Source organism: Oryx dammah, unplaced genomic scaffold (assembly GCF_014754425.2).
Source record: "Oryx dammah isolate SB20612 unplaced genomic scaffold, SCBI_Odam_1.1 HiC_scaffold_15, whole genome shotgun sequence".
Taxonomy (NCBI): Eukaryota; Metazoa; Chordata; class Mammalia; order Artiodactyla; family Bovidae; genus Oryx; species Oryx dammah.
The window spans coordinates 43274463-43300717 of NW_024070199.1; the positions used below are offsets into that span (position 1 = coordinate 43274463).

The window sequence follows — 26255 nt, forward strand, 5'->3', positions numbered from 1 at the left end:
GCTTTACCGTCTGAGCCACCAGGGAAGCCCTTATTAGTCATTAGGAACATGCAAATGAAATCCACAACCAAGTAACATTTCACATGTACTTAGAATAAGAAGACTAACTGTACCAGGTGCTGGCAAGGATGTGCAGGAACAGGAACTGGAACTGTTATAGCCTAATTGTAGGAATGAAAAATGATACCACCACTTTGAAGAACAGTTTGGCAGTTTCTTAAAAAGGTATATATACACTTACCACACAACCTAGCCATTCTACTTCTAGGTGTTTACCCAAGAGAAATGAAAGCGTATGTCCACACAGAAATGCCTGCACCAGTGTTTATGGCACATCTGCCGTTATCTGTGATAGCCCCAAACTGGCAACAACCCAGTGTCAACAGGTAAATGAATATATGAACTGTGGCATATCCATTCAGTGGAATACTACTCAGCAATGAAAGGAATGAACTTTTGATACACAGTAGGTTGGATGAATCTCTAAACAGCCATGCTGATGAGAAAACCTGAAAATACAAGAGTACATAGTGCTTGACTGAATTTATATACAATTCTATAAAATGCCAGTTACTGTATATTTACAGACCAGTGGTTGTTTACAGACGGGAGGTATAGGAGTTGGAGGGAGTGAGGAGTTATGAAGGGCAGAAGAAACTTTTCAGGGTGATGGATATGCTCATTATCTTGATGTAGTGATGTTTCACATGTATTAATACATATGCCAGAACTTACCAAATTGTACTTTATAAAGATGCAATTTATTATTTGTATGCAAGTTATATCTCAGTAAAGTTGCTGTAAAAAAATTACAGTGTTTCTGAGAGAGTAACACCTCTTCTGCTCCTCTCCCTCTCCCGTTTGCCCAATCTGATGGGGAGGTGTAGACACCGAGGCACCCAGAGCCCGCAGTATCTTGTGGATTTGCCCGTCCTCCTCTGCTTTGTAACAGGGAGGCCCCTATAAGTGCCGCCTTCACCACACTGTACATCCCGGCTAGGAAGCACCTTCCTGGGAAAGCATCAGCTGGCTCACTGCAAATACTCTTTCTGCTTTCCCTGCAACTTGGGAAACTGCTGCCCACAACTTGAGCAAATAAAGGCTATTACCCATTGTATCAGTTTCCCATGGATATTGTAACAAATTACCATAAATCTGGGAACTTAAAAACAAAAGGAATTTATTATCTCTCAGTTCTGGAGTCCAGAAGTCTGAAACAAGGTGTTGGCAGGACCACGCTCCCTCCACTGGCTCAAGGGGAGAATCCTTCCTTACCCCTTCCAGCCCTGGTGACCCCAGCTGTTCCTTGACTTGTGGTCACACAACTCCATATTGCTGTTCCTCTTTGTCTCTCAAATATCCCTCTGCCTTTCTCTGATAAGGACACCTGTCATTGGACTTGGGGCCCTCTGTAAATCCACAGTGATCTTATCTTGAGATCCTTAATTATGTCAAAGACCCTTTTCCCAAATAAGGTCACATTCACAAGTACTGGTGTTTAAGACCTGAACATATCTTTGGGGGAGCCACTACTCAATTCACTACAGCCATCCACAGCTTCAAGTTTCTAGGCATAGGTCAAGGGTAAGGCGTGTGGCATTATCACGGGGCCTGGGAAACAGGCAGGATCTAAAAGTGTTCCAGCCTGGGAAGTCCTTTTGCTCGGGCCTCTCTGATAACCCAGCAAGATCTGAAAAGGAGATGATCTGACCTCCTTTGCCCCTTTGTATTGCTATAGTGATGGCTCATAGCCTCAGGTCCATTTATAGCCCAATAAACTTGGCAGATGGCTAGTCTTACACAGTAGTCATAGGTCTTGGAAGGAGGGATCATTTATTGAATCCTGATCTGTGCCAAGATTTCCACTTTAGTCTCCACAAAAATCCTATGAGGTGGGTTGTAGTTTTCCCATTTTATAGATGAAGAAACTGGTTAGACAGCTTTTCTAATTTGCCCAGAATCACAGTCAGTAAATGGCAAGTCTAGGATTTATAATGAGGGCTCCTAGATCTGAAGCCTAGTAACATTTTTACCATATAGGACTGGATCACAAGCCTGGGGAGATGAACAGTGACCAAAGGCATCAAGTAGAATCCATACTTCTTTACTCAAGATCATTACCAGCTCCCTCTGATAATGGCCATTTAGTGATAGCTTGTTACTGGCACACGAGTGGCACCTAGTGGCTATAGCTAAAAACTACAAGAACAATGATGCTAGGTCTAATTCTTTTACTTCTGGACCAGTCCCTCAGTTTCCACTTCTAAGCAGGCGAAGTAGAATAGCTGACCTCTTGAGTAATATAGAATAAAACCATCTATGGCTATTGTATAGTTTATAGAGAAATGAAAGAAATGAAAGGATATTTAGAGTTTTATAGAAGATATTTGTGGAAAGGTCACTCCAGGAGTGGAGATTTTAAGCCTTAGTGTTGGAACAGAGGACAGTGGGCCATGAGACAAGACAGTAATCTTGGGCTAACTGTCACATTTGAGTGTGGGGACTAAAAACTTAAATCCAGAATCAGTAGGAGCAGTAGCAGGAAGAACTTTCTAAGGAAAGGTATCATTTCCTGGTGGTAGATCAGAATAATGTCTGATAGTGTTAAATTCAAGGAGGTCTACCCTGTGGAGAGGGCCACCTCACCTGGGGAACTGATGATGAATGGGGGGTGTGCAAGATCCCCCTGGAACTCTGAGGTTTATATCTGAATTTAGATATTTCTTTGGTGTGACCAGTTTCAAGATAAGGTAAAGGTTTGTCTATTACATGAGATTTTCTAGGCTGGAGTGAAGTAGAATAAGCTTTCTTTCAAAGAAGGAAAAAATGTTTGGAAATTTTCCTAATACTATTTCTTTTTTCACAGCTTTAAGGGCATCTTTAACTCTTCTATGTTCCTTGGAGTATAATTACTTAAAAATTAAAACTTGCTTTAATAAACAATATATGATGGAATGCATTTTTATTGAGTTATAATTCACATACTATAAAATTTACCATTTATACAAATTCAGTGGTTCAGTGGTTTTAAGTATATTCACTGTGTTTCCCAACCATCACCACTAAATTCTACAACATCTCCATCATACCAAAAAAAAAAGAACAAAACTGTACCTAATTTGCAGTCAGCCTCAGTTCTCCTATCTCCTGTCCCCTGGCAACCACTAATTTACTTTTCTCTCAATGGGTTTGCCTATACTAGGTATTGCATATAAATGGGATTGTACAATGAGTGGATTTTTGTGTCTGGCTTTTTTCACTTAGTGTAATGTTTTCAAGGCTCATCATCCACGTTATAACAGGTAATAGTACTTCATTCCTTTTTACAGTTGAGTAATAGTCCATTGCTCATTTTAGTAATAGTCCATACCACTTTTTAAAATCCATTCATCAGCTGATGGACATGTTCTTTCCATTTTTTGGCTATTATGACTAATGCTGCTGTGAACATTTTGTGTGTGTAGACATATGTTTATGATTGTTTAGCAGGTAGCTAGGAGGAGAATTGCTGGGTCCTATGATATCATCAGGTGGCTCAGTGGTAAAGAATCCGCCTGCAGTGCAGGAGATGTGGGTTCGATCCCTGGGCCGGGAAGATCCCCTGGAGGAGGAAACGGCTACCCACTCCAGTACTCTTGCCTGGAGAATCCATGGACCATGGAACCTGGCAGGCCACAGTTCATGCAGTTGCAAAGAGTCAAGACACGACTGAGCGACTAACACTTTTTTCACTTTTTCATGATAACTCAAAACTGTTTTCCAAACTGGCTGCATTATTTTACATTCCCACCAGCACTGTATAATGGTGGGAATCCAATTTTTCTCCATCCTTATCAACAGTTATTATCTATTATTACCACTACTACCATCACACTGGGTATGAAGTGGTTCCTCATAGTGGCTTTGATCTGCATATCCCTAAAGAACAATAATGTTGAGCATCTTTTCATGTGCTTATTGGCCATTTACCTCTGGAGAAATGTCTATTCAAATTTTGTCAAACCCATTTTTAAATTAGGTTATTTTACAGTTGAACTAGGAGTTCTTTATTCTGGATACATGTCCCTTATCAGATATGATCTTCAAATATTTTCTCCCATTCTTGTGTTGACTTTTCACTTCCCTTTAAGTGTCCCTTGAAGCACAAAAGTTTTTAATTTTGATGCAGAGGATACCTGTTTTTATATACTTGTATTGAAAAACAAATAGGTCAGAGGATTGGGTTCTGACCTTTGTTTCTCTGTCCAAATTGAACCAAACAGCAGGGCTCTGAAAGGCTATGGTGATGGTGGTGGTTTAGTTGCTCAGTCGTGTCCGACTCTTGTGACCCGGTGGACTGTAGCCTGTCAGCCTCCTCTGTCCATGGGGATTCTCTAGGCAAGAATACTGGTGTGGGTTGCCAGTTCCTTCTCCAGGGGATCTTCCCAACCCAGGAATCGAGCCCAGGTCTCCTGGATTGCAGGATATACAAGACTATAAAATGTGCCCTGTGGCTTCCTGTGTTTGACCTCAGTCAGTCATTTGTTCAGCACTTACCCTGTGCAAGGCACTATGCTAGCTTTAAGAGATACAGACATGATGAAAGTGAAGTCACCCAGTCGTGTCCGACTCTTTGCAACTCCATGGACTGTAGCCTACCAGGCTCCTCCGTCCATGGGATTTTCCAGGCAAGAATACTGGAGTGAGGTGCCATTTCCTTACTCTTCAAGGAATTTAAGATGTAGAAAATGGACATAAATACGTAAAATGATGAAAGGGGCATGCAGTGCCTATCTCAGAGCCCAAGGAGCAGAGCAGATAGTAGATGAGCGACTGGACCTCAGAGAGGAAGGAACTGCCTGGAGTCAGCTGCAAGAGCTAGGAAGAAGGAAGCCTTGAGGGTGGGCGCTTGGGAGGGGGTTCATGAGCCAGGAGGCAGAGAGGGTCCAGGTGAGGGAGGAAAGCCCCGGGGGGTCCACAAAGCCACCAGGCATGTGGCCTCACTGGGGCTTGTTCATGCTTCTGCAGAACTCACCTAGGACTTCTCATTTTTTAAGCAGCTGCTCCCAGAGAAAAATGAGGCAGAGCAGAACACGGATGAGGCACATGAGAACAGCGGCCTGGAGCTCCTTGCAGGTAGGATTTCAGCTTTCCAGGGGAGCCCTGGATCAAAGCTGCGGAGTAAAAACCGTGACTTCAGAATTTCAGACTGCGCCTTACACCACAGCAGTGTCCTTCCAGGATCTGGCTGGCTCCCGCAAGTAGGGTATTCTGGGGCAGCGGCTATTGTAGCGAAAGCTGGTACAATAGTTCTAGAAATTTCTGTTTGTATAGTTACAGATAGCTGCACACGATGGGGTGAGGCCCTCAGTTCAGTCAGTTATTTTGTGTCTTTTCTCAGTCATTTGTATTGACACTGTGGCTCTCCCTGGTTGGGTTACTGCTCTGTTTAGGGCTATGGAATCTGCTCCTGCGTGCAGACACCCCCTCAACCTCCATGAACGTTATAGGGGAGGTGAGAATGTGTGTGACGTAGCGGCGATTCTACTGTCTTTACCCACTCCCTCCAACACTTGAACCACCTTCAGGGCCTGCAACAGCAGGTGTGCACGTGAAAAGAATCATAGCCACTGGTGCCTGAACCTGTATGGTGCAGGAGCCAGACACTAGTCTGAATTCCAAAAGTATTGTATATAGTAATGCTCTTAATTCTCAAAACGATACTATGGTACTAGTATTATCCTCGTTTTACAGATGAGGAAACTGAGGCCCAGAGATGTCAGTAAACCTACCTGAATTTGCACAGCTTGTAAATGACAGAGCCAGAACTCGAACCCAGGCAGCCTAGTCTGGCTAACAGAGCCAGACCAGTGGGGATGTACTGTCAAACAAAACCGTGCCCAGGCTTGAGGGAACTGGGGGACTGATTTCAGCATCATGCTTTGTTGGTGAAACTCTTTCCAGGCTAACAGCTACGTGCTGCATGGTGTCTATGCTAAGGTCTAAGATGTGTTTCTGAATCATTCTACTGAATTATATTTTAAATGTGGGGGCTGTTCCTCCTGAAAAGAACCCTGCAGTGAAAGCTTGTATAAATTTAGATTTGGAGATTTAAAAGAATGGAAGTGTATCACCAAACACAATTCAGTATTTGTGCAGTGAAAAGACAAAAGAGTAAGTACTTTCTTTAGAAGATGGCTTCCGGGGTGGCTCAGATGGTAAAGAATCTGCCTGCAATTCCAGAGACCAGGGTTCAATCCCTGGGTCAGGAAGATCCCCTGGAGGAGGAAATGGCAACTCACTCCAGTACTCTTGCCTGGAGAATCCCACAGACAGAGCGCACAGTGGGACACGACTGAGAGAAAGAAATTAACATTTTATTCAGCACCTTCTGTGGACCCAGGGAGATGCTAAGCTTTTAGTGACCAGTCTTTCACAGCGATGCTGTAAGGTGGGGAACACTGATATACTTAGCAGGAGGAAGATCTGAATTTCAGCCTACTGCCCTTAAAGCCCATGCTTTCTCTCTACTGAATATTTATGATCTGGTGGACCCCCCCAGAAGAGTGTTTGAGCCGCTCTGCCTTACAAAGCTGCAACTCGAGTTGCCATCAGTCCTGTGTCCCACATTGGCAGCCATGCTGAAGAAAATTAACAGTGTGTGACGCCTCAGGTCCATTCCCTGAAGAGCCTTCAGTTTGCCAGTTCTCCCCAGTCTTCCTGGCTTTCTCCTCAGTGGCTACTCCATTCTGTTAAAAATCTACCCAACCTCCTGATTTAGCCTCCTACTTCACTTATTAATCTCTTTCCATAAACTCACCCAACTTGTACTCCGCCCACTGCCAGACCCTTATCAGCACAGGACCCACCCCTCCAGGGGGCATTACTCCGTCCATTTTCTCGGTGCCATCAGTTATTCCTTCTGCACCTTCAACTCCTTTTCCAAGTTCTTCCCGTCAGGAGGTCCATCTTCAGGACCTCACACCACGATTAGGGTTCTCAAAGAAGCAAGCTGCGCTCCGTTTGTCTCTCTTTTGTTCCCTTCTCTAATCCAGGGCACTGCTTTTCCTGTGCCTCTGAACTGCACGGCTCTTGTTTGGGAAGGCCTCTTAATTACCAAATTGATTGTGCATTTATCTGTAACATGGCTGGACTGTCTGCAGCACTTGGCACTGTGAGGCTGTGATGCACCAGGTTCTCCTCATCTCTTACCTTCTCTCTTCGACTGGCTTCCTCTGGCCACCCCCAAACAGTGCTCACAGCGCACCCCCTCCCTAGCTGCTCTCTTCCATCCCAGGCGCTGACCCCTGCCTCTGGGAACGAGACTCCTCAGTTGGTATGATGAGTCCAGGTCTCTTCTGAGCCTTAGATGGAGACCTGTCTGCTCACTTGGCTGCTCCATATGGTGGGCCCATATGGTCAACTTCCTCTCTCCTGGTATCTTGCCCTCTGCACACACATCCAAGATCAGCTCTTCTTTCTTTAGTCTGTGTCAGGGTTAGTAGCACCACAGTCGACCTATCTAGTTTTTCACATCAGAATCCTGAGATTCATGTGAGATGGCCCTCATTCTAATGATTCACATCCAGTCTACCACCAAGGCCTGTCAGTTCAGCCTTAGGAATACTTCTGACGCCTCCATCCTCACTGCCTTCACTTCTGGACTCTTGAGGTCTTCCCTCCTCTAACTTGACTCTAAACCACATGTTTGACGAACGATCATTCTGAAATACAAAGTTAACTATCTACCTCATGTTTATTCACTGCCTTCCAGTTTCCTATAAATAAAAATCCATTTCTTAGCCTGCCCTGATTCCCACTAACCCATTCAGATTCATCTCCTTGAATCCCCATCTTGCATTTTATGTAGGATACTGCTTAATGCCTTTGTGTGTTTGCCTAACTCTTTCAGCCTGGAATTCCCTTCTTCTACCTTGTGAGTCCAGTGTATTTCTGTTCATCCTTCAAAACCCAGCTCAGACATCTCCTCAAGGAAACCATTCTTCACTTACAGAGATGGTTAACAGCTTCTTTCTGTTTTACCCCCTGGACTTTGTACACACTACTGCACCCTTCCTAGTATCTGTGAGCTGCACCTAGGGAACAGCTTCTTGATCTACGTTCCCAGGACCTGCTGAGGAAAAAGCTATAGACCCAGACTTAAAGTTTGCACTGCTAAATGAACCCTCAGCAACAAAGGGGGAGAGAGGGGAGGCCTGGCTTTCCGGCAGGTAGGGAGGAGCTGGATGGTGCAGACTCCACGAGGAACGTGTCAAGTGACCGACTTGGCGCGAGCCCCAAGTAAGGGCTTGGTTCAATCCCAGATGTCTTCCCAGGCCCAGCTCTGTGGGGACAGGGAGACCCTGAAGCCAATGTGCAGCCTCAGCCTGATCCTGTAGACCCGGTGCTGCCGAGTTTTAATGCAGACAGGACCAGCTGAAAGGTTTCTGAGGTGGGAGGGCTAAGAGAGTCTGACTCTAACTCCTTCCTTTCTCCCAGGCTTTCCCCAAGGGTCTTTCCAGCACAGGACAGGGGAGTGAGATGAGCGGGCTTGTTTTCTCCTAGGGACCGGCGAGCAAACAGAAAACAAGAGGCTCAAGAGAGGCAGCCTAGGCGTGGAGGAGACTCGGGTCTCCCGCTCTGCTGGAGCCCTGAGCCCGTCCGAGGCCGCCTCGCGCCGCGCCGAGCCCACCGCGGCCCCGCTGACCTTTAGCAGAAGCAGGACGGGCCTCGGGAGCGGCCTGGAGGTAACCGAGCTAAGGCCGAGTCGGCAGGGCGGGGACCCGGCCACGGCCGAGGGGTCCTCACCCCAGGTCCCCTTTCCTCCCGCAGGACGCGGTATGGCTGCAGGAAATTTCCAATCTGTCCGAGTGGCTGAGTTCTGGGCCTGGGCCCTGAACCTGGCCCCCTTCCCGGCGCTTCCACGCCCACCCAGCCGCTTCCGGGGTCGCCTGTTCTGTTTTTCAATAAACCTGCTCCGCACGCGCAGCTTCTGCCTCAGTGTCGGGACGGGGGCGGGGACGGGGACGGGGACGGGGACCGCGCCCGCGCCGTCGGATGACGTCAGCCGCGCTTCCGGCAGGCGCGGGCCGGGCGGCAGCGGGATCGCGTCACTGCGGCGCGCCGCGGGTCCGGGCGCGATGGCGGCGCTGGGCGGGGACGGGCTTCGCCTGCTGTCGGTGTCGCGGCCAGAGCGGCAGCCCGAGGCGGCGGCTCTGGGCGGTCCAGGCCCCGGGCTGTGCTGCTGGGTGTCTGTGTTCTCTTGTCTCAGCCTCGCCTGCTCCTACGTGGGCAGCCTCTACGTCTGGAAGAGCGAGCTGCCCAGGTGCGGGGGCTGCGCGCGCGGCCAGAACCCGCGCCTCCGCGGGGCGGGGCTGTGGGCGGGACTTGGCGAAGAGAGGGCGGCCCCGCGCCCTCAAGGGTGGCCGTGGGCCCCCTGAACTTACTGCCTCCTTCTTAGGGACCATCCTGCAGTCATAAAGCGGCGCTTCACCAGTGTCCTGGTGGTGTCAAGTCTCTCGCCCCTCTGCGTGCTACTCTGGAGGGAACTTACAGGCATCCAGGTGCGAAGGAGGCGGGGCAGAGGGCGGCGGGCGAGCGATCTCAGGACTCCAGGGGAGGGAGCGAGACTGATGCCCCCTTTCCTGTGGCTCAGCCAGGCACATCCCTGCTCACCCTGATGGGGTTCAGGCTGGAGGGCATTTTCCCAGCAGCGCTGCTGCCCCTGCTGCTGACCATGGTGAGTGCTCCTGCCGTGTCTTTGCTTCTCTGCTCTTCGTTGTTAGTGAGACCCTCCTTTTTCTCCTAATCCTGGTTGTGCCCAGCTGTTGACTGATGAGAGACAAGAATTGTGAGATGGCCCAGGGCCCTCGGGTATGCATAGGTGGGGAAATCCTGGCCAGAAAACGGGAAGCTTGAAATCTCCTGAGGCCGTGTCAGGGCAAGGGCAGAGGATTATGAGCCTTTCCTTTGATCGCTCCTGTTTTTCTGTCCTCAGATCCTATTCTTGGGCCCACTGATGCAGCTTTCCATGGATTGCCCCTGTGACCTGGCAGATGGCCTGAAGGTTGTCCTAGGTGAGTCCTCAGGGCCAAGGGAAAAAGTAGGCAGTCTGGGATAATGAGAAGGGATCAGTGCGCTATGGTAGGACCTGAGATGTTCTGTTTCTCAGCAGTAAAATGGGAACACATATCGGGTGGCCTCTAGGAGTTAGTTCCTAATGTCCAGTGAAGCCTATAGGAACCCCTAGCAGTATTTGGGGTGGACAAGAAAGCTTGTCCGTTGGTTCCCTTGACCTTGGTTTCCTAGAAGAGAACTGGTCCTGGGCAAATTTTGATGTTTCCAGAATTTACTGTCAGGTTACTTTGCCTCAGCTACTCTTGCTTTTCCCTTTTAGTCTCCTTGAGATATTGTTTTATACTAGGTCTGATAAAGTTTGAATCTTAATCTGTTCTCCCAAGTATTTATGGCCAGGGGAGGTTGTGGGAGAGGGGCCCTTGAGGCCTCTGGGTCACTTTGTTCAACAGCTAGTCTCTCATGGGTTGTCTTGAATCCCCTCCCTAGCCCCTCGCTCCTGGGCCCGCTGCCTCACAGACATGCGTTGGCTGCGAAACCAAGTGATCGCCCCCCTGACAGAGGAGCTGGTGTTCCGGGCCTGCATGCTGCCCATGTTAGCGCCATGCACGGGCCTGGGCCCTGCTGTGTTCACCTGCCCACTCTTCTTTGGAGTCGGTGAGTTTGTCATGCCTGGTCCTGTTGAGATGGTCCTGGCAGGGAACCAAGAATGGGAAATGGGGGCCAGGGGAGGGCCTGTCCAGCAGGCTGGGAGGAGTGTGACCTGCTTCTCATCTTCCTCTCAGCCCATTTTCACCACATTTTTGAGCAGCTTCGTTTCCGCCAGAGCAGTGTGGGGAGCATCTTTCTGTCTGCAGGTGAGTCCTAGAGAGCTGGCCTGGGGCAGTCCTGGGTTGGGTGCGTGAGGGTGTCCCTGACAGTCACTCTGGAGGAAGAGTTGGGAACTGAGGGCTGTAGTATCGGAGGGGCTGCTGACCACGGGCTTGGGGTGTAGAGAACAGCGTAGGTGTTGGGGCAGGCAGCCAGGGGAAGGGGGTGTCTCTGGCTGATGGGTGTGCAGTGCTGGGGCAGGAAGGGCACACAGGTGTGGTCACTCGAGGCCTCCCCGTCTCCAGCGTTCCAGTTCTCCTACACAGCTGTCTTCGGTGCCTACACTGCTTTCCTCTTCATCCGCACAGGTTGGTCCTCAGTCTCTCACGGGTCCCCTGGGGCTCAAGGGCCCACAGGAGTGGGTGGGAAAATGGGAATCTGTATTTGTTCTAGGAGCAACAAGTTCTTCTCCCACAGTCCTTGAGACAGGCTGAGCCAGGGTCCTCTGCCTGGTGCGGTTTGAGAGGTGGAAGGAAGCAGAGGCCGTGTGTGAGGGTGGATGGGTGGCCGTTGATCTCCTGTTTCGGGGGATGAGGGTCTTAGCCCTGGAAGGGCCTGGGGAGGTAGTGGGGCTGCTCCATGAGCTTCTCTGTCTCCCCTCCCCAGGACACCTGATTGGGCCGGTTCTCTGCCACTCCTTCTGCAATTACATGGGCTTTCCTGCCGTGTGTGCAGCCCTGGAGCATCCGCAGAGGCGGCCCCTGCTGGCAGGCTATGCCCTGGGTGTGGGACTCTTCCTGCTTCTGCTCCAGCCCCTCACGGACCCTAAGCTCTACGGCAGCCTTCCCCTTTGTGTCCTTTTGGAGCGGGCAGGGGACTCAGAGGCTCCCCTGTGCTCCTGACCCACGCTCCTTACACACTCCTATGAACTCTCATGGGCTTCCCAGCCCCTCCCCGTCGAGGAGTCCTTCAGGGGAGGAGCTGATGGGAGGCCCCGAGAACTCAGGAATTTTTGTAGGGGATTGAAGCCAGAGCTCGTTGAATCCCAGGGACCAAGAGAAAGCAGACATCCCAGGACGTGGCCCCTCCTGAAAGGGTCGAGGAGCAGCCGGGAGTGAAGGATGCGGGGCCCCAGAGCCGAGCACTCCTGCCTCGCCGGGGCCTGCTGCTTCCCTGAGCTGCTCTGTGCCCCCTGCCTCTGAAAAGCTGCTCGGGGGTGGAATTTACAGAAACCCCCCAACTTCCCAGGGTTTTCTCATTGTCTTTTTGCATCAGGACTTTGTATTGGGATATTAAAGAGATTTAACTTGGGTAACATGGCCTTGGACCTTTGGAGATTAGTCTGTTTGGGATCTTGGGAATATGCTCTGTGCCCCCAACCTGCCCTGAACACTAACCTCTAGGCAGGTCTGCCTGTGCCCAGGTCCCTGGAGCACTGGACAGGATGGGGCCTCTGGCTGCCCTGAGTCTGCAGTGTGCTTCCTGAGCTGGGCCCCAGGTCCTCACCAGGCGGGACTAGGTGGCACGTGCAGGCTCATCTCATCTGGGCCCCTGCCTTCTACCCCGGTCGGAGTCGGCCCGTGCCCTGCCTGCAGCGATGGAGCCTCCAGCCTCTGAGAGGGTGGATAGCCCACTGCAGGCCTTCCACCAGGACCTCCCGGCGTCTGCCAGCCTCACGCCACAGAGGAAGCAAGTTTAACCCGAAGAGGAGTCAGCCCAGGCACCGGGGAGGGGTGGCTGTTCTGGCGCTCGCCACCTCTGCCACGTGCTGCGCTCCTTGTTTGGCCCCTAAAGGAACCCAGAGCAAAGACCCAGAGAGCATGCGCGGCCCTGTCCAGCAACACTGTAACTCAGGGTTCTTTCTAGAACCTGGCAGTATTTTATTTGCTCTTCCTCTTGTTTTTAGAATGGTGCTTATGTTCTCATTCCTCTGCCCCTAGGACACCTCTTCCTGCCACACACACTTTCTAAAAACATTTATCAAAGAGTATTATCCCTTTAGGTCCCATTCTAGACTTGAGGTGGTCGTGAATCCCCTTCCCTGAGGCTGGCGGTTGAAGAAAAGGATTCACTCCCCAGGGTACTCCCAGGTTGGCTATGACTAAACTATACTGGCTCATGAACGGGCCTTCTGACAGGCATGTAATGACCTCGCTGGTGAATTTTTCTCTCCCCAAGCCTGTGTAACCACTGTCGAGGAAGCCAAGGAATTGTATACAGGCGGGTTTCAGAGGGTGTGTTTGGGATCTAAGAGTCAGAAGAGGTAGTCCAGGCCCACCCCAGAGCCTTGGGGTGGCCCTCAGCACTAGGCCGGCAGGTGCTGGCAGGTGCCAGGCCCTGAGGTTGGGCTGGGACTATCCCTTCACGTCCTTCCATGCCTGCTTAGGAACCACCTGGGCCCCCACCCCACCCCTTCCTCGAGTCCTGACCTCCCTGCAGGGGGCACATCAGTGACCCAGGCAGGCGGGGCTGCTGTCCCCCCACAGGTGAGGGCACTGCGGGGCAGGCTTGGGGGTCTCCTGAGGCCTGGTTGTGGGTGTGGACAGGGCTAGACCCTGGAGCTCAATCCAGTGCTCCTGAGCTTTCCACACCCAAGGGTCTTGTCTGTCTCTAGAAGGTGGTATCTGCATCTAATTCTGAATTGGGTGGGAAGGTCGTCCCTGCTTCCCAGGGGAATAAAGCAGTGTGTAGTTGAGAAGCAAGTCTACCAACAGCCTGAATGCTGCCTCTTACCAGCTGTGCGTCCTAGACAAGTTATTTGACCTGCCTGTGATTTCATTTCTGCGTCTATAAAATGGGCATAGGTTGACTCCTTGAGTTAATAGGTGTTAAGTATGTAGAACAACCCCTTGCCCAGCCCAGGCTCTTAGTAACTAGCTAACCCTATTTGGGGTGTGTATACAACAGACACTTAAGAATCCCCCTGCAATGCAGGAGACCTGATTCGATTGAGACCAGGGTTAGATCCCTAGGTCGGGAAGATCCCCTGGAGAAGGGACTGGCAACCCACTCCGTTCTTGCCTGGAGAATCCCATGGACAGAGGAGCCCGGTGGGCTACAGTCTGTGGGGTCAGAGAGGCGGACACGACTGAGCGGCTGACAGTTGCCACTGGTGTCCTCGGCGTCTTCCTAGGAGGAGGGGACAGCCCCCGCCCCCAGCTCCCGCTGGGGGGTGTCCAGGGCAGCCCTGCTGCCTGTGCTGAGTGGCACTAGGACCCAGAGTGGAGGGCAGGGGAAAGCCAGTTTTATTGAGCGAAGTTCTGCAACCTGGGCCTCAGGTCTCCCCTGCAGGAGGTAGCACCCCTAAGTCTGCTCCCACGGGCCCCAGGCCCACCTGCACGCCCACCTGCAGTCTCCAGCAAGGAGGGGACCCTTATTTGGCAGAAGATGAATACGTGAGCAGCTGTGGACTGCAGGGAAAGGACAGACAGTGGGAGATGGGAATGGACCGCCACAGGCAGTCTCCTGCCGTGAAGAGCCGCGGACAGGAGCTCCAGGGCCAGGCCTTCCTGGCCTCGGGCACTGGCCAGCCTGGGCCTGCCCTGGCAGCGCAGTGTCCTGAAGGCAAGGGCGGGGATGGTCAGGCTGCCGGTCTCGGGCACGGTCACTCGATCTCCAGGATGAGGTCGTCACCCTCCAGCGTCATGTCCTTAGTCACGTGGACCTTGCGGACAGTGCCCTCCACAGGCGAGGTCACTACAGTCTCCATCTTCATGGCGCTGAGCACGCACAGGGGTTGGCCCTTGGTCACCCTGGCCCCTGCCGCCACCTTGATGTCTATCACCTTCCCGGGCATGGGTGCCCCGATCTGGCCCTTGACGTCCTTCAGGGCCTTGGGGTGGAAGTGCATCTCCTGCAGGCAGGGCGGACAGCACGTGAGGCCCCAGCCCTGCCCGTCCCCACCGCGTGGCTGGCCCAGGGCAGCTGTACCTTCATGGCCTGGGTGTCCTTGACCAGGATGGACCGCAGCTGTCCATTGAGCTCGAAGAAGACCTGCCTCTGGCCCGCCCGGTTGAGGTCACTTATGGCCAAGGCTTTGATGTGCAGCGTCTTGCCTCGCTCCAGCTCCACCTGCAGGGAGGCCACCGGGAGGCTCAGGGCCAGGCGGGGAGAGCAGCCCCTGCCAGTCCCAGGCAGGGCGCCCCACCTCCCCGGGGCTCAGCTCCACACTTGTAAAGACCTAGCTCCCGGGTCTCTTAAGGGTACTGTGTGAACCCCCAGCTCACGAGGCTGGGGGACAGGCACATCAGAGCCCTGGCACCCTGGAAGTGCTGGGGTCGCTAGGGGTGGCTGCTATGCAGCGCAGGTAGGTGCCAGAGGCACTGACCTCAAACTCCTCTGCAATCTTGGGTCCCTGCAGGAAGAGGCGCGTATTGAGGCTGTCCAGGGGGCCGAAGGTGGCGGTGAAGTCCTTGAAGTGGGCAAAGACGTCGGGGTACATGGCGGCTGAGAGCACGTCCTCCGGGGTCACCTCGTCCCCATGCCGTTCCGTCAGCTCCTTCTCCAGCGCCTGCAGGTCCAGGGGTGGGAGGGAGGCTCCCGGCCGGCCCTCCACCCTCGGCAGGTCTTTCAGCACCTGGGATGCAGAGTGGACAGTCAGGCCTGGTTCCCAGATGCCCTTGCACTGGCCCCCCACTCACCATGGCACCGGGCCTTCCTGACCTTGGAGCGAAGGGGCTCTGGGAAGCCCCCATGGGGGATGCCGACGTAGCCCTGCAGGAACTCCACCACCGAGCGGGGGAAGGACAGCTCCTCTGCCTGCGCTTCGGCCTCAGCTCGGGTCAGCCCGTTCTGCACCATGAACTGGGCCAGGTCCCCCACGATCTTGGAGGAGGGTGTCACCTGAGGAGAGGGGACCCCTGGGTTTAGGGTGCCAGGCACCTTACAGAGGCCCCGAGGCAAGGGTGGGCGCGCCTGGCTCACCTTGATGAGATCGCCCAGCATCTGGTTGGCCTCCACGTAGGCCTTCTTGACCTCCTTGAACTTGGAGCCAAGCCCCATGCTGTGCGCCTGGAAGTGTAGGTTGGTGTACTGGCCCCCTGGGATCTCGTTCTCATACACGTCCGAGTTGCCAGACTTCATGGTGGCTGTGCAGTCAAAGGCCGCGTACAGCCCCCGGGCCCCCTCCCAGTACTCACTGTAGTCGAACACACGCTCCAGGGGTACACCTGCAGGGACACCAGAGGCGGGAGGCTTGGAAATGCGCTGAGTCCCAGAGGCCCCTCCCGGGACCCCAAGTCCAATCAGGCACCACCGCAGACGTGGGTGACAGAAGGCCCGGCCCGGAGAGGCCACCCTGACTGCCAGGACGGGCAGGGCTGTGGCTGTGCCTACCTGTGTCCAGGGGCGTCCCTCGGGTACAGGCCACCAGGGCCCCCATGCTGGGTTGTGACGTCATTCCAGACATGGAGTCAGCTGCCACATCCACCACGTCAGCCCCCGCGTGGGCACAGGCCAGCATGGCTGCCACACCCGCCCCTGACGTGTCGTGGGTGTGGATGTGCAGCGGGAGGTCAGGGAAGCGGTCCCGGAGGGAGCTGACCAGCATGGTGCAGGCCATGGGCTTCAGCAGCCCGGCCATGTCCTGAGAGAAGCAGGGAGGAGAGACGGTGAGGGGTGGGCACGCGGTGTGCCCAGCGGGGGTGAGGCGCGTCACAGCAGGGAGGCAGGGCGGGGGGCAGACTCCTGGGGGTGGGCTGGGCAGGCACCTTGATGCACAGGATGTGGGTGCCGGCTCGAACCAGCTCCTCGGCCAAGCCCAGGTAGTACTGCAGCGAGTACTTGGTGCGGCTGGGGTCAGACACGTCCCCCGTGTAGGAGATGGCGGCCTCCACCACGCCGCCGGCACTGCCCACTGCCTCCATGCCCAGCAGCAGGTTGGGCAGGTAGTTGAGGGAGTCAAAGACCCGGAAGATGTCCATGCCATTCTCCTTGGCCACCTCGCAGAACCTGAGTGGTAGGAGCGCTCAGGGTTAGCTCCAGCCCACCCCCTCAGCACATCCTTTGCTGGCTCCTGGCCCTCTTGCAGCCCCTGGGGAGTGAGATCTGAGGGCTGGGTCTGGCGGGGGCACCACGCCATGTCCATGGTGTGGATAAGTCTCTCTGGGGCAGCCTAGGCCAGGCGGGGTCACCCCAGCAGCATCAGGCGAGCAGCAGAGCCGCCCGATGCCAGTCGCGCGCAGTGCGGCTCCGTCTGCCCGAGTCAGAAGGACTGCTGGGGATTGTTTGCTTTGCCAAGGCGTGGCAGGCTGAGGAGACAGAGGCCTGGCTTCCAGCTGCAGCTCTGCACACGTGTGCTGGGGCTCATCTGCCCTCCGGGGGCCTCCCCTGGAAGCCCTCCCAGTTCTCTCATTTGCCACCCTGGCTGGGCACAGCTACTGAGAGGGTTGGTTTCCAGCCCACTGTGGGGCGCGCAGGCCTCGCAACTGGGCCAAAATGGCGCACCCCACCCAGGCTCACTTGAAGACCACATTGTCGGGGTAGTTGGTGTAGCCCACGGCGTTGGCCCCTCGCAGCAGCATCTGGAATGGGATATTGGGGACGAGCTCCCGGAGCTCCTGCAGCCGTCGCCAGGGGCACTCGTACAGGAAGCGCATGGCAACGTCAAAGGTGGCTCCTGCACCGGGACCAAGGGGCCCAGGTCAGCCCCTCGAGTCCTGGGGGGCCCGCCACTCCCCGCAGCCTGCACCTCCGGTCCTAACAGCACCCTGCTCATCAGGGTCCCTCATGTCCCGGGGGCCCCGCCACTCCCCACAGCCTGCACCTCCAGTCCTAACAGCACCCTGCTCATCAGGGTCCCTCGCGTCCCGGGGGCCCCCGCCACTCCCCGCAGCCTGTGCCTCTGGTCCTAACAGCGCCCCACTCATCAGGGTCCGTCGCGTCCTGGCCCCGACCCCTGCACACTTTCCTTTGCTGGCCCCTAGGGACCGCTCGGGCTCACGGTGTCCTCTCTGCGCCGCCCTCACAGCCCTCACCCCCCTTCTCTGTGCCACAGCACGCTAACAGGTTGGCATCTCCTCTCTCATCCTGAGCTGCCAGGGTCTCAGCTCCGCGACCTCAGTCCGGCACCAGGTCCGGGAGAAGGGACACCGGTCACTATTTGCTAAACCCATGAACGCCTTGCCTTGTTCAGTTCTCACGGGTTCCCCCAGGGCTCCCACCTCCAGCTTGTCCCAGAGAGCGACCCACCTGCACTGTGGGGCCCACGCTCCCTCCCTCTCCCAGCCTACCTCCCCAGTTCTCTATGCTGAAGAGTTTGTTGAAGCTGTGGGCAACGTAGGGGGCAATCTTTTTGAGATCGTGGGTGCGCACGCGCGTGGCCAGCAGTGACTGGTGAGCATCCCTGAAGGTCGTGTCCATCAGCAGCAGCCCCTCATGGTTCCGCACTGCTCGAGCAAAGCCCTCAGGCCCCTCCCGCAGCAGGATGTCTCTGAAACCCGTTGGGGGTGGGCCTAGGGCAGAGCGGGGCATTAGCAGCCACCCTGCAAGTGGCGGCCTCCATGTCACCGCTGTGAGGTGGCAGAAGGGATCTCACCTACCGATGGGCACCACAGGGACGATGGGGTCCGTGGGGCTGGGGTTGGCCTTGACGGGGATTGGGGTGGTTGGGCCATTCACCATGACGTGTCCTGGGGAGAGAGTGGGCAAGGGTCAGGGCAGGCTGGGCCAAGCCTCAGTCGAGGGCAGAAGTGATAGTGGCTGGGCCTGGGGCTGGGGGTACTCCTCCAGGACCCCGGGTCTTCCAGCTGGCCCCTGTCCTCTCCAGAGCCAGGGCCTCCTGGGTCAAGGTAGTGGGGACCTGGTGACAGCCACACGGATGGAGAAGCAGCCTCTGAGATCAGGAGCAGGGGCAGGGGGGGGGTCGGGGTCGGGGGGTGAAGCAAAAGAAGAGGTGCGTGGCCAGGCTGAGGACGGGGCAGGGCAGCCAGGCGGCTCTCTGGGTGGGGGCAGAAGCAAGGCATCTGGGGGGGAGAGAAGGGAGACTCGGGCGGACCAAGGTAGTGCAGCAGCTTCTGGGCCCGGTTCTGTGCAGGCCGCAGCTGGAACAGCTCCGGGTTCTCGTCGATGAACTGCGTGTCCACGGTGCCTGCCAGGAACTGCTGATTGTTGAGCACGTTCTGCAGGAAGGGGATGTTGGTCTGCAGGACAGAGGCGGGTAGGAGGGTGTCACCGTGCAGTCTGGCCAGGGACAGGAGGGGCTGGACGTGCCGCCAGGCTGCGGTGCAAGCCTCCCCGTGAAATGGTGGTCCCGCCCGCCTCACCACCCCCACCCCGGTCCTGGTAGAGCCCCCAGGCTGTCAGGGGCCTGAGCCCACCCCCCTACCCTGCTCGCCCTGGAGCCTGTGCTGAGTCCCACCTCCCCACTCCTTCCAGCCAGACTGGAAGACGGATTTGGCCTTTCCTGCAGCACCGCCCCTCCCCGCCACGCTTCCTCAAAGGGGCCTCAACCTCCAGGGACCCCACCACTGCACGCAGCATGCGCTCTGACAGTCTGAGGTCCCTCCTTCCAGTTAAATCCACCCTCCTGCTGCCAGCAACTCCTGCCGGGATGCCCTCTCCTTGGGCTTCCAAGACTTTTCGCTCCCCTCTGCCTCCTCCCTTATTCCATGGGGGTTCCTCCCACTCCTGCAGGAAGGAGGCTGTCACGCAGCCTCTCCTTGCCCAGCACTCTCCTGGGGTGGCCTGTCCTGGCCACTAGCTCCAGACCCCACGTGGAAGTGCCTCCTGGGCTACTCTTCCCGAGTGCCCCTCACATCCCAAGTCGGCCTCTCTCCCCCAGGCCTCTCCTACCTTCTGTGGCATGCCTCACCACCCACCTGGTTCCCAAAACCTGTGCTCATCACCTTCACCACTCACTCCTGTGCCAACAGGCACACTGGACGACTCTACCACAGCCATCTCTGGACTCCGTGTCCCCTCGGCCTCAGGCCGTGCCTTCTGCCGGGCTTCCCCGTCACGGCCACCTCTGGTCACTCCAGACTTGCCCTGTGTGCTCACACCGCCACGCCTGCTGGCTGAGCTCCTCCTGGAGGCTTGAACTCAAAGACCTTCCTGGTCCTCATCTCCCGCCCTCACGGCAGAGCTGTCCCTTTCTAGGACTCCATGGGACCAGCCCTGGGAAAGCCTTGCTCAGCCTCATCATCTTGTCTGCAATCTTCTCAGACCCGGGAGCCCTTCAGAGGCAGGGGTGCTGTCTGAGGGGCTGGTGCCCATGTGCTCTGTGCACAAGGGCCCTCCGTTCTGCTCATTAAACAGCTGGGTGACAGCATGAAGCCACGGCAGGGCTGAGTCCAACCTAGAGGCCAAGGAGGGGTCGGGTGGGAGTGCCTGGGAGCCCGCGCTACGGGACCTGCCCCAGGACACGCTGCAAGACCTAGCGGACGCGACTCCAGTGTGAGTGCGCCTGTGGCTGTGTGGCTACGGCCTGGCTGTCACTTCAGAGAAGGCAACTTTGTGGGTTGCACATGCGCGATTCTCTGGCACCTTTGATAGGAAGCCCAGGTCCAGCAGGCCCTGGGCCCTGAGGCTGCTCTGAAAGATTCTTCCTGTCCCCAGGGCTCTCGTCATCTCCCCTACCAGCACCCACGGCGGCCACCGCAGGCCTCATGCCTGCCGGGTGTAACCAGCCTGCCTGTCTGTCTGTCCCTGAGACTAGTCCGTGCTCCTCCTAAAATGGGGACATTTCAGCTGGGCCAAGGCATGGAATCTGAGACAAGAAAACCAATTCAACCAGCTAAAGAACCTAGAGCATCCTAGGGGTGGCAAGGATGCTAAGAGGCCTCCACGTCCCACCCTGCGTTTCCCTTGGGCAGACCCCTCCTCCTCTGTAATTTCTGGAGGATGTCACCCAATCCGTCCTCCACGGGGGAGTAAGCTCCATTCGGGCAGGCAGGGCCCTCTGGTTCCCGATCTATCCTAGCTCCCCGCGGAGCAGCACACAGTGGATGCCAGTAACGTGTACGTTGAGAGTGAATGAAAACGTTCTTGATGGGGAGAAGAACGAGAGAGTATCCGATGCCACTGAGCAAGAGGTGACCTGGGCAAGGATCCAGTGCCTTCATTTTACAAATTCAACAGCCGCGGAGGCCCGAGGAGTGGCAACAAAAAGAATACTTTCCAGCTGCCTGAGCCCCCTCACAAGTCACCTCCTCTCTTCTCCTCTCACCCCATGAAGCACCAACAATCAACACTCCTTAGCCTGAATAAGAAAACTGTCTCAGTGGTTAAGAACTTGCCCAAGGTTACCGGGTGTACCAGGCAGGACTAGAAATCCAAGGAAACGGCAACCCACTCCAGTATTCTTGCCTGGGAAATCCCATGGACAGGGAAGCCTGGCGGGGTACAGTCCACGGGGTCTCAAGAGCTGCACACGACTTAGCGACTAAACCACCACCGTTTCCTTGAGGAGCCTGAGGGCTAGGAAATACTTGGCGGAGGTGGTAACTTCCCTTGTTTCCCTGCTGGGCCCAGACGAAAGACCAGAGTGCTCGTTCAGCTTCAGAGCGCTCAGCGCTCCCAGCCGAGCCCGGATCTCAGAGCCATAAAGCCGGGAACTCAACCCCACCCCGACACATCGCCGGACCCCCGTCTCAGCCGGGCCGACTCGTTCCGGGCCACTCTTCCAGGGAAATGGCCCGGTAGGAACAGAAGGGGGAGGGAGGGGCCGCCGGCCAGGCCAGGACCCCTGACGCACAGCTTCAAACGGCGTGCCACTGCCGGCCTGCCGCGAAAGCGCGCCGCGCAGACCAATCGGGCCGGAGGCGGAGACCGGTTGGTTCCCGTGCGCGCCCGGCGGGGCGGGGAGCCTGGGACGAGGAGGGAGGGGCCGGCAGCGGGGGCGGGGCGCGGCGCCAGCCCGAGGCCGAGCCCTCTCCGCCCCACCCCGCTGGAGCCCGGCCGGGGGGCATTGCCCCAGCCCTCCCCGCCCCCCGCAGGGCCCGTGCCTGTTGGGGACCCTCCACGTGACTTGGTGATGCAGAACGGTTATGACCTTCACCGTGTGTCTGTGAACGCGAGGGTCCCAGCAACAGTGCGGGTTTGCACCCGGCCCTGCCGGTGGGTGCGGGGACGTGTGGGAGTGTGGGCATGTGTGGGTGTGTTGGGGAGGGTGCCCAGCGACATGTGACAAAGAGTCTCGTCTCTGGGAGATGGTGAAGGGGCCCGCGAGCTGGCGCTTTGTCTGCCTGTCTGCAGAGTGACGGTTCGCGCAGCGGCAGCAGGCGTCCGTGCGGTGCAGGATGCCGGGGCGCCAGGGTGGCCGGGGGCGCGCGCGCCTGTGCCCGGGTGAGTGCGCTGCGGCAGCGCCGGGGGGCTGCGCGGCGGATCCGCGCCGGCCCGGGCCTCGGGCGTGACCAGGAGCCACCCGTGGGCGCTGCAGTGGCCGCGTGTCCGGGTGACCTCGGGAGCCGGCCTGGGCCCGGGTGGATCCCCGCGCGCCCCTCCCCGTCCGCTCTCCACGTGCGTGTCCGCGGTGCGCGTGCTCGTTGGCGCGCACCCGCCTGCCTGTCGCTGCTGCTGCTACCGCCGCCGCCGCCGCGAATCGCTCCGGGAAAAGGTGCCGGGAACCGAGTGAGCCGGGGCCGCGGGCCCGAGCGCCATGGGCCGGAAGGCGCGCGGAGCGCGGCTGGTCAGACCCGGGCCTCATCCCCACGGGAGAGCCGCCTGGAGTCGGCAAGGGCCGGCCGGGCCCACGGGGAGGCCGGCCCGCGCCCCCTGAGCTACGGACACCAGGTGAGGAGGCCGTGGGGGTCAGTGTGGGGAGCGGCCAGGGAGGGGCGGGGGCCCCGGGAGGGCTTGGGGAGGCACCTTAGCCGGCGGGGGAGGGGATGGCGCCGAAGGGATGCTGGCGAGTCCAGGGGACGCCAGGGGAAGGAAGTTCCGGGACCCTCCCTGCGCTCCCGGCCACCTCCGCTTCCTGCTCACGCCTCACCTTGTCCCCAGAGCCTGGGCTCCCCCTCACGGCTTGGGAAATGTGACCTTTATTCGGGGGGCCTGGCTCTGCAGGCCCCAGCCTTACCTCAGCTTTGGGGGACCCCTTGGGCCTTTGACCCTGACCCCACCCCCAGGCCAGGCTCTGGAAGCTGCCCCCCGCCCCAGATCGGCCCGGGGCGAGTGGGCGGCGGCGCCAGCCCCACCTGAGCCTGGGCTGCGGCCCTTCCTACAGGGCGCTCGCCATGGCCCCGCCGCTCCTGCTGCTGCTGCTGGCCAGTGGAGCGGCCGCCTGCCCACTGCCCTGCATCTGCCAGAACCTGTCGGAGTCGCTCAGCACCCTGTGTGCCCACCGAGGCCTGCTGTTCGTGCCGCCCAACGTGGACCGGCGCACGGTGGAGCTGCGGCTGGCTGACAACTTCATCCAGGCCCTGGGGCCTCCGGACTTCCGCAACATGACCGGGCTGGTGGATCTGACGCTGTCCCGCAACGCCATCACCCGCATCGGGGCCCGCGCCTTCGGGGACCTGGAGAGCCTGCGCTCCCTGCACCTGGACGGCAACAGGCTGGCGGAGCTGGGCGCAGGCAGCCTGCGGGGCCCCGCCAACCTGCAGCACCTCATCCTCAGCGGCAACCAGCTGGGCCGCATCGCGCCGGGCGCCTTCGACGACTTCCTGGGCAGCTTGGAGGACCTGGACCTGTCCTACAACAACCTGCGGCAGGTGCCCTGGGCCGGCATCGGCGCCATGCCCGCCCTGCACACCCTCAACCTGGACCACAACCTCATCGACGCGCTGCCCCCGGGCGCCTTCGCCCAGCTCAGCCAGCTCTCCCGCCTTGACCTCACCTCCAACCGTCTGGCCACGCTGGCGCCTGACCCGCTCTTCTCCCGGGGCCGCCACGCCGAGGCCTCGCCCGCGCCACTGGTGCTGAGCTTCAGCGGGAACCCCCTGCACTGCAACTGCGAGCTGCTCTGGCTGCGGCGGCTGGCACGGCCTGACGACCTGGAGACCTGCGCCTCCCCGCCCGGCCTGGCCGGCCGCTACTTCTGGACGGTGCCCGAGGGCGAGTTCTCCTGTGAGCCACCCCTCATCGCCCGCCACACGCAGCGCCTCTGGGTGCTGGAGGGCCAGCGGGCCACGCTGCGGTGCCGGGCCCTCGGCGACCCCGCGCCCACCATGCACTGGGTCGGCCCCGATGACCGGCTGGTGGGCAACTCCTCCCGGGCCCGGGCTTTTCCCAATGGGACCCTGGAGATCGGGGTGACGGGCTCCGGGGACGCGGGGGCCTACACCTGTATTGCCACCAACCCGGCCGGCGAGGCCACGGCCCGCGTTGAACTGCGGGTGCTGGCTCTGCCCCACGGGGGGAACGGCAGCACCGAGGGGGGCCGCCCGGGGCCCTCGGACATCGCGGCCTCAGCCCGCACGGCCGCGGAGGGCGAGGGCATGCCCGAGTTGGAGCCGGCCGTGCAGGTGACGGAGGTGACAGCCACCTCGGGGCTGGTGAGCTGGGGGCCAGGGCGGCCAGCGGACCCTGTGTGGATGTTCCAGCTCCAGTACAACAGCAGCGAGGACGAGACCCTCATCTACCGGTGAGGGGGCGATCTGCAGTCTGGAGCCCCCAGCTTGGGAGCCGCCCTCCTCTGAGCCGGCTCTGCTCCCTCCGGGGAGGGCTGGCCACCTCTCCTGCCCCTGCTCTCTCCTGGGGCTTCCATGCACCCCTTCTCAGCTTCCGAGCTGCCTGGGGGTCGTGGGGGCTGCAGGGGGAGGGGAGGGTGGGAGTCTGTGCCCCGCGAGGTCCCAGGCGAGGCTGGCAGGCGGGGCCCAGGGTGCTGGCGTCTGTGTTCAGGTGCGGGCTTAGCCTCACGGGCACTGCTGTGTGAGTCTCCGCAGCCTCTGAGGCCCGGGGCGGGCCTGGGTATCAATGGGCACACCTGTCTGCCCTGCACCATCTCCAGGGCCACATGTGCCTGCTTGTTTCCTCTGCCTTCTGAAGTGAACACACAGGCTCCTGCAGGCCTGGGGAAGGGGCTCCTCAGAGCTGGGACCTGAGGGCGTGTGTGTGTTGGGGGGTGGGCTGTGAAGGGAACTTCAAGGCCTTGTGGCCCTGGGCAGGGGGCGGGGGCCCGGACCCCAGGCCTGCGCTCTGACCCCTGCCCTTGCCTGCAGGATCGTCCCGGCCTCCAGCCATCGCTTCCTGCTGAAGCACCTGGTCCCGGGCGCTGACTACGACCTCTGCCTGCTGGCGCTGTCACCCGCCGCTGGGCCCTCTGACCTCACTGCCACCCGGCTGCTGGGCTGTGCCCACTTCTCCACGCTGCCAGCCACACCCCTATGCCACGCCCTACAGGCCCACGTGCTGGGCGGGACCCTGACTGTGGCCGTGGGGGGCGTGCTGGTGGCTGCCTTACTGGTCTTCACTGTGGCCTTGCTGGTTCGGGGCCGGGGGGCCGGGAACGGCCGTCTCCCCCTCAAGCTCAGCCACGTGCAGTCGCAGACCAACGGAGGCGCCAGCCCCACGCCCAAGGCACACCCCCCACGCAGCCCGCCACCTCGCCCCCAGCGCAGCTGCTCCCTGGACCTGGGGGACAGCGGCGGGTGCTACGGTTACGCCAGGCGCCTTGGAGGGGCCTGGGCCCGACGGAGCCACTCTGTGCACGGGGGGCTGCTCAGGGCCGGGGGCCGGGGGTCGGGGGGCAGCGCCGAGCGGCTGGAGGAGAGCGTGGTCTGAGGGCTGGGAGACCGCCCGGGAGGCGGAGGGTGCAGGCGGGCGGCCTCCTGGCCTGGTAGGTCAGCGCAGCCGGAGAGGCCCCCCTGGCCCTCCCCTCGGTGCCTCTGGCAGGACAGGGGCCCTTGCCCTGGTTCTGGCCTCCAGTCAGGCAAAACGGGACAGGTCCCTGTGATAGGTGCTCATGGCCTCCGAGCGGGGGCTGCAGCCGCCAAGTGGAAGTCTTGTTTGTCTTTATAATAAAATTATTGGGGTCACCTCAGTGCTAGTCTCCGGTCTTGTCCTGCCAAGCTCCCTGAGGGGCCTGTGGAAGCACAGACAAACGAGGTCAGGCTGGGGCTCCCAGCCCTGTGGAGGCAGCCCCAGCAGCCTGGGTGCCCTGGAGAGCAGGCGGCTCTGTGCCCACATCTATATGCAGAGGATGCCCCTGCCTGGAGCATGTGGCCAGGACGCTCGCCTGGCACGGACATCAGAGCGCACAGGGCAGCAGCAGGAGTCGGTGGGGGACAGCCCGGCTCTTCTGGGCAACGGGACCTGGGCTGGTAACTCAGAAAGTCCCCACTGACCCCTGCTGGTGACAGCGTCTTTCCCCATTGGCCAAGGTGCCTTCAGGATGTGTAACGTCAAACCAAAGGGACTAGAATCGCACCGCCCTGCTCTTGGTCTGGGACCCCTGGAGGGCTCCCGTCGGGAGTGCAGGCCCCGAGTGGGGTCTCGGCTCTCAGCTGCTCCCG

The 26255-nt window shown here is 58.2% G+C and overlaps 4 protein-coding genes across 12 annotated transcripts in view; 3 read left to right on the top strand and 1 right to left on the bottom strand.

Annotated features, from left to right (window-relative positions):
- CUNH11orf80 (chromosome unknown C11orf80 homolog) overlaps positions 1–8967 on the top strand; it is an 88743-nt gene extending 79776 nt beyond the window's left edge. Inside the window, exons 13-15 of the mRNA XM_040255207.1 lie at positions 5040–5115; positions 8545–8726; positions 8812–8967. Coding sequence (XP_040111141.1) covers positions 5040–5115; positions 8545–8726; positions 8812–8877 — 324 coding nt within the window. The 3' untranslated portion in view covers positions 8878–8967. The remainder of the gene's footprint in view (positions 1–5039; positions 5116–8544; positions 8727–8811) is intronic.
- Positions 8968–9092: 125 nt separating this feature from the next.
- On the top strand, positions 9093–12182 carry RCE1 (Ras converting CAAX endopeptidase 1). Of its 3 annotated transcripts, none has more exons than XM_040256422.1 (8): positions 9093–9304; positions 9440–9542; positions 9639–9718; positions 9977–10055; positions 10543–10710; positions 10839–10910; positions 11169–11231; positions 11530–12182. In XM_040256422.1, exons 3-8 carry the CDS (start codon positions 9659–9661, stop codon positions 11763–11765), a joined length of 678 nt encoding a protein of 225 aa, XP_040112356.1. In that variant the 5' UTR covers positions 9093–9304; positions 9440–9542; positions 9639–9658; the 3' UTR covers positions 11766–12182. The 3 variants fall into 3 exon arrangements, with proteins under 3 accessions (XP_040112356.1, XP_040112353.1, XP_040112354.1); XM_040256419.1 differs by having other exon boundaries at positions 9096–9304; positions 9635–9718; XM_040256420.1 differs by lacking the exon at positions 11169–11231 and having other exon boundaries at positions 9096–9304; positions 9635–9718.
- Positions 12183–14085: 1903 nt separating this feature from the next.
- The window catches only part of PC (pyruvate carboxylase), a 102772-nt gene continuing 90602 nt past the window's right edge, over positions 14086–26255 (bottom strand). For all 7 annotated transcript variants that reach the window (XM_040256410.1, XM_040256415.1, XM_040256412.1 and 4 more), the window contains 11 exons: positions 18857–19001; positions 18402–18491; positions 18093–18314; positions 17323–17479; positions 16572–16812; positions 16198–16447; positions 15787–16031; positions 15526–15705; positions 15191–15439; positions 14794–14934; positions 14086–14716 (listed from right to left, as the gene is read on the bottom strand). In XM_040256410.1, the coding sequence (XP_040112344.1) occupies positions 14468–14716; positions 14794–14934; positions 15191–15439; positions 15526–15705; positions 15787–16031; positions 16198–16447; positions 16572–16812; positions 17323–17479; positions 18093–18314; positions 18402–18491; positions 18857–19001 (2169 nt within the window). In that variant the 3' untranslated portion in view covers positions 14086–14467. The remainder of the gene's footprint in view (positions 14717–14793; positions 14935–15190; positions 15440–15525; positions 15706–15786; positions 16032–16197; positions 16448–16571; positions 16813–17322; positions 17480–18092; positions 18315–18401; positions 18492–18856; positions 19002–26255) is intronic.
- Positions 21176–25783, top strand: LRFN4 (leucine rich repeat and fibronectin type III domain containing 4). The gene is made up of 3 exons (XM_040256418.1): positions 21176–22593; positions 23027–24385; positions 24963–25783. Exons 2-3 carry the CDS (start codon positions 23037–23039, stop codon positions 25522–25524), a joined length of 1911 nt encoding a protein of 636 aa, XP_040112352.1. The 5' UTR covers positions 21176–22593; positions 23027–23036; the 3' UTR covers positions 25525–25783.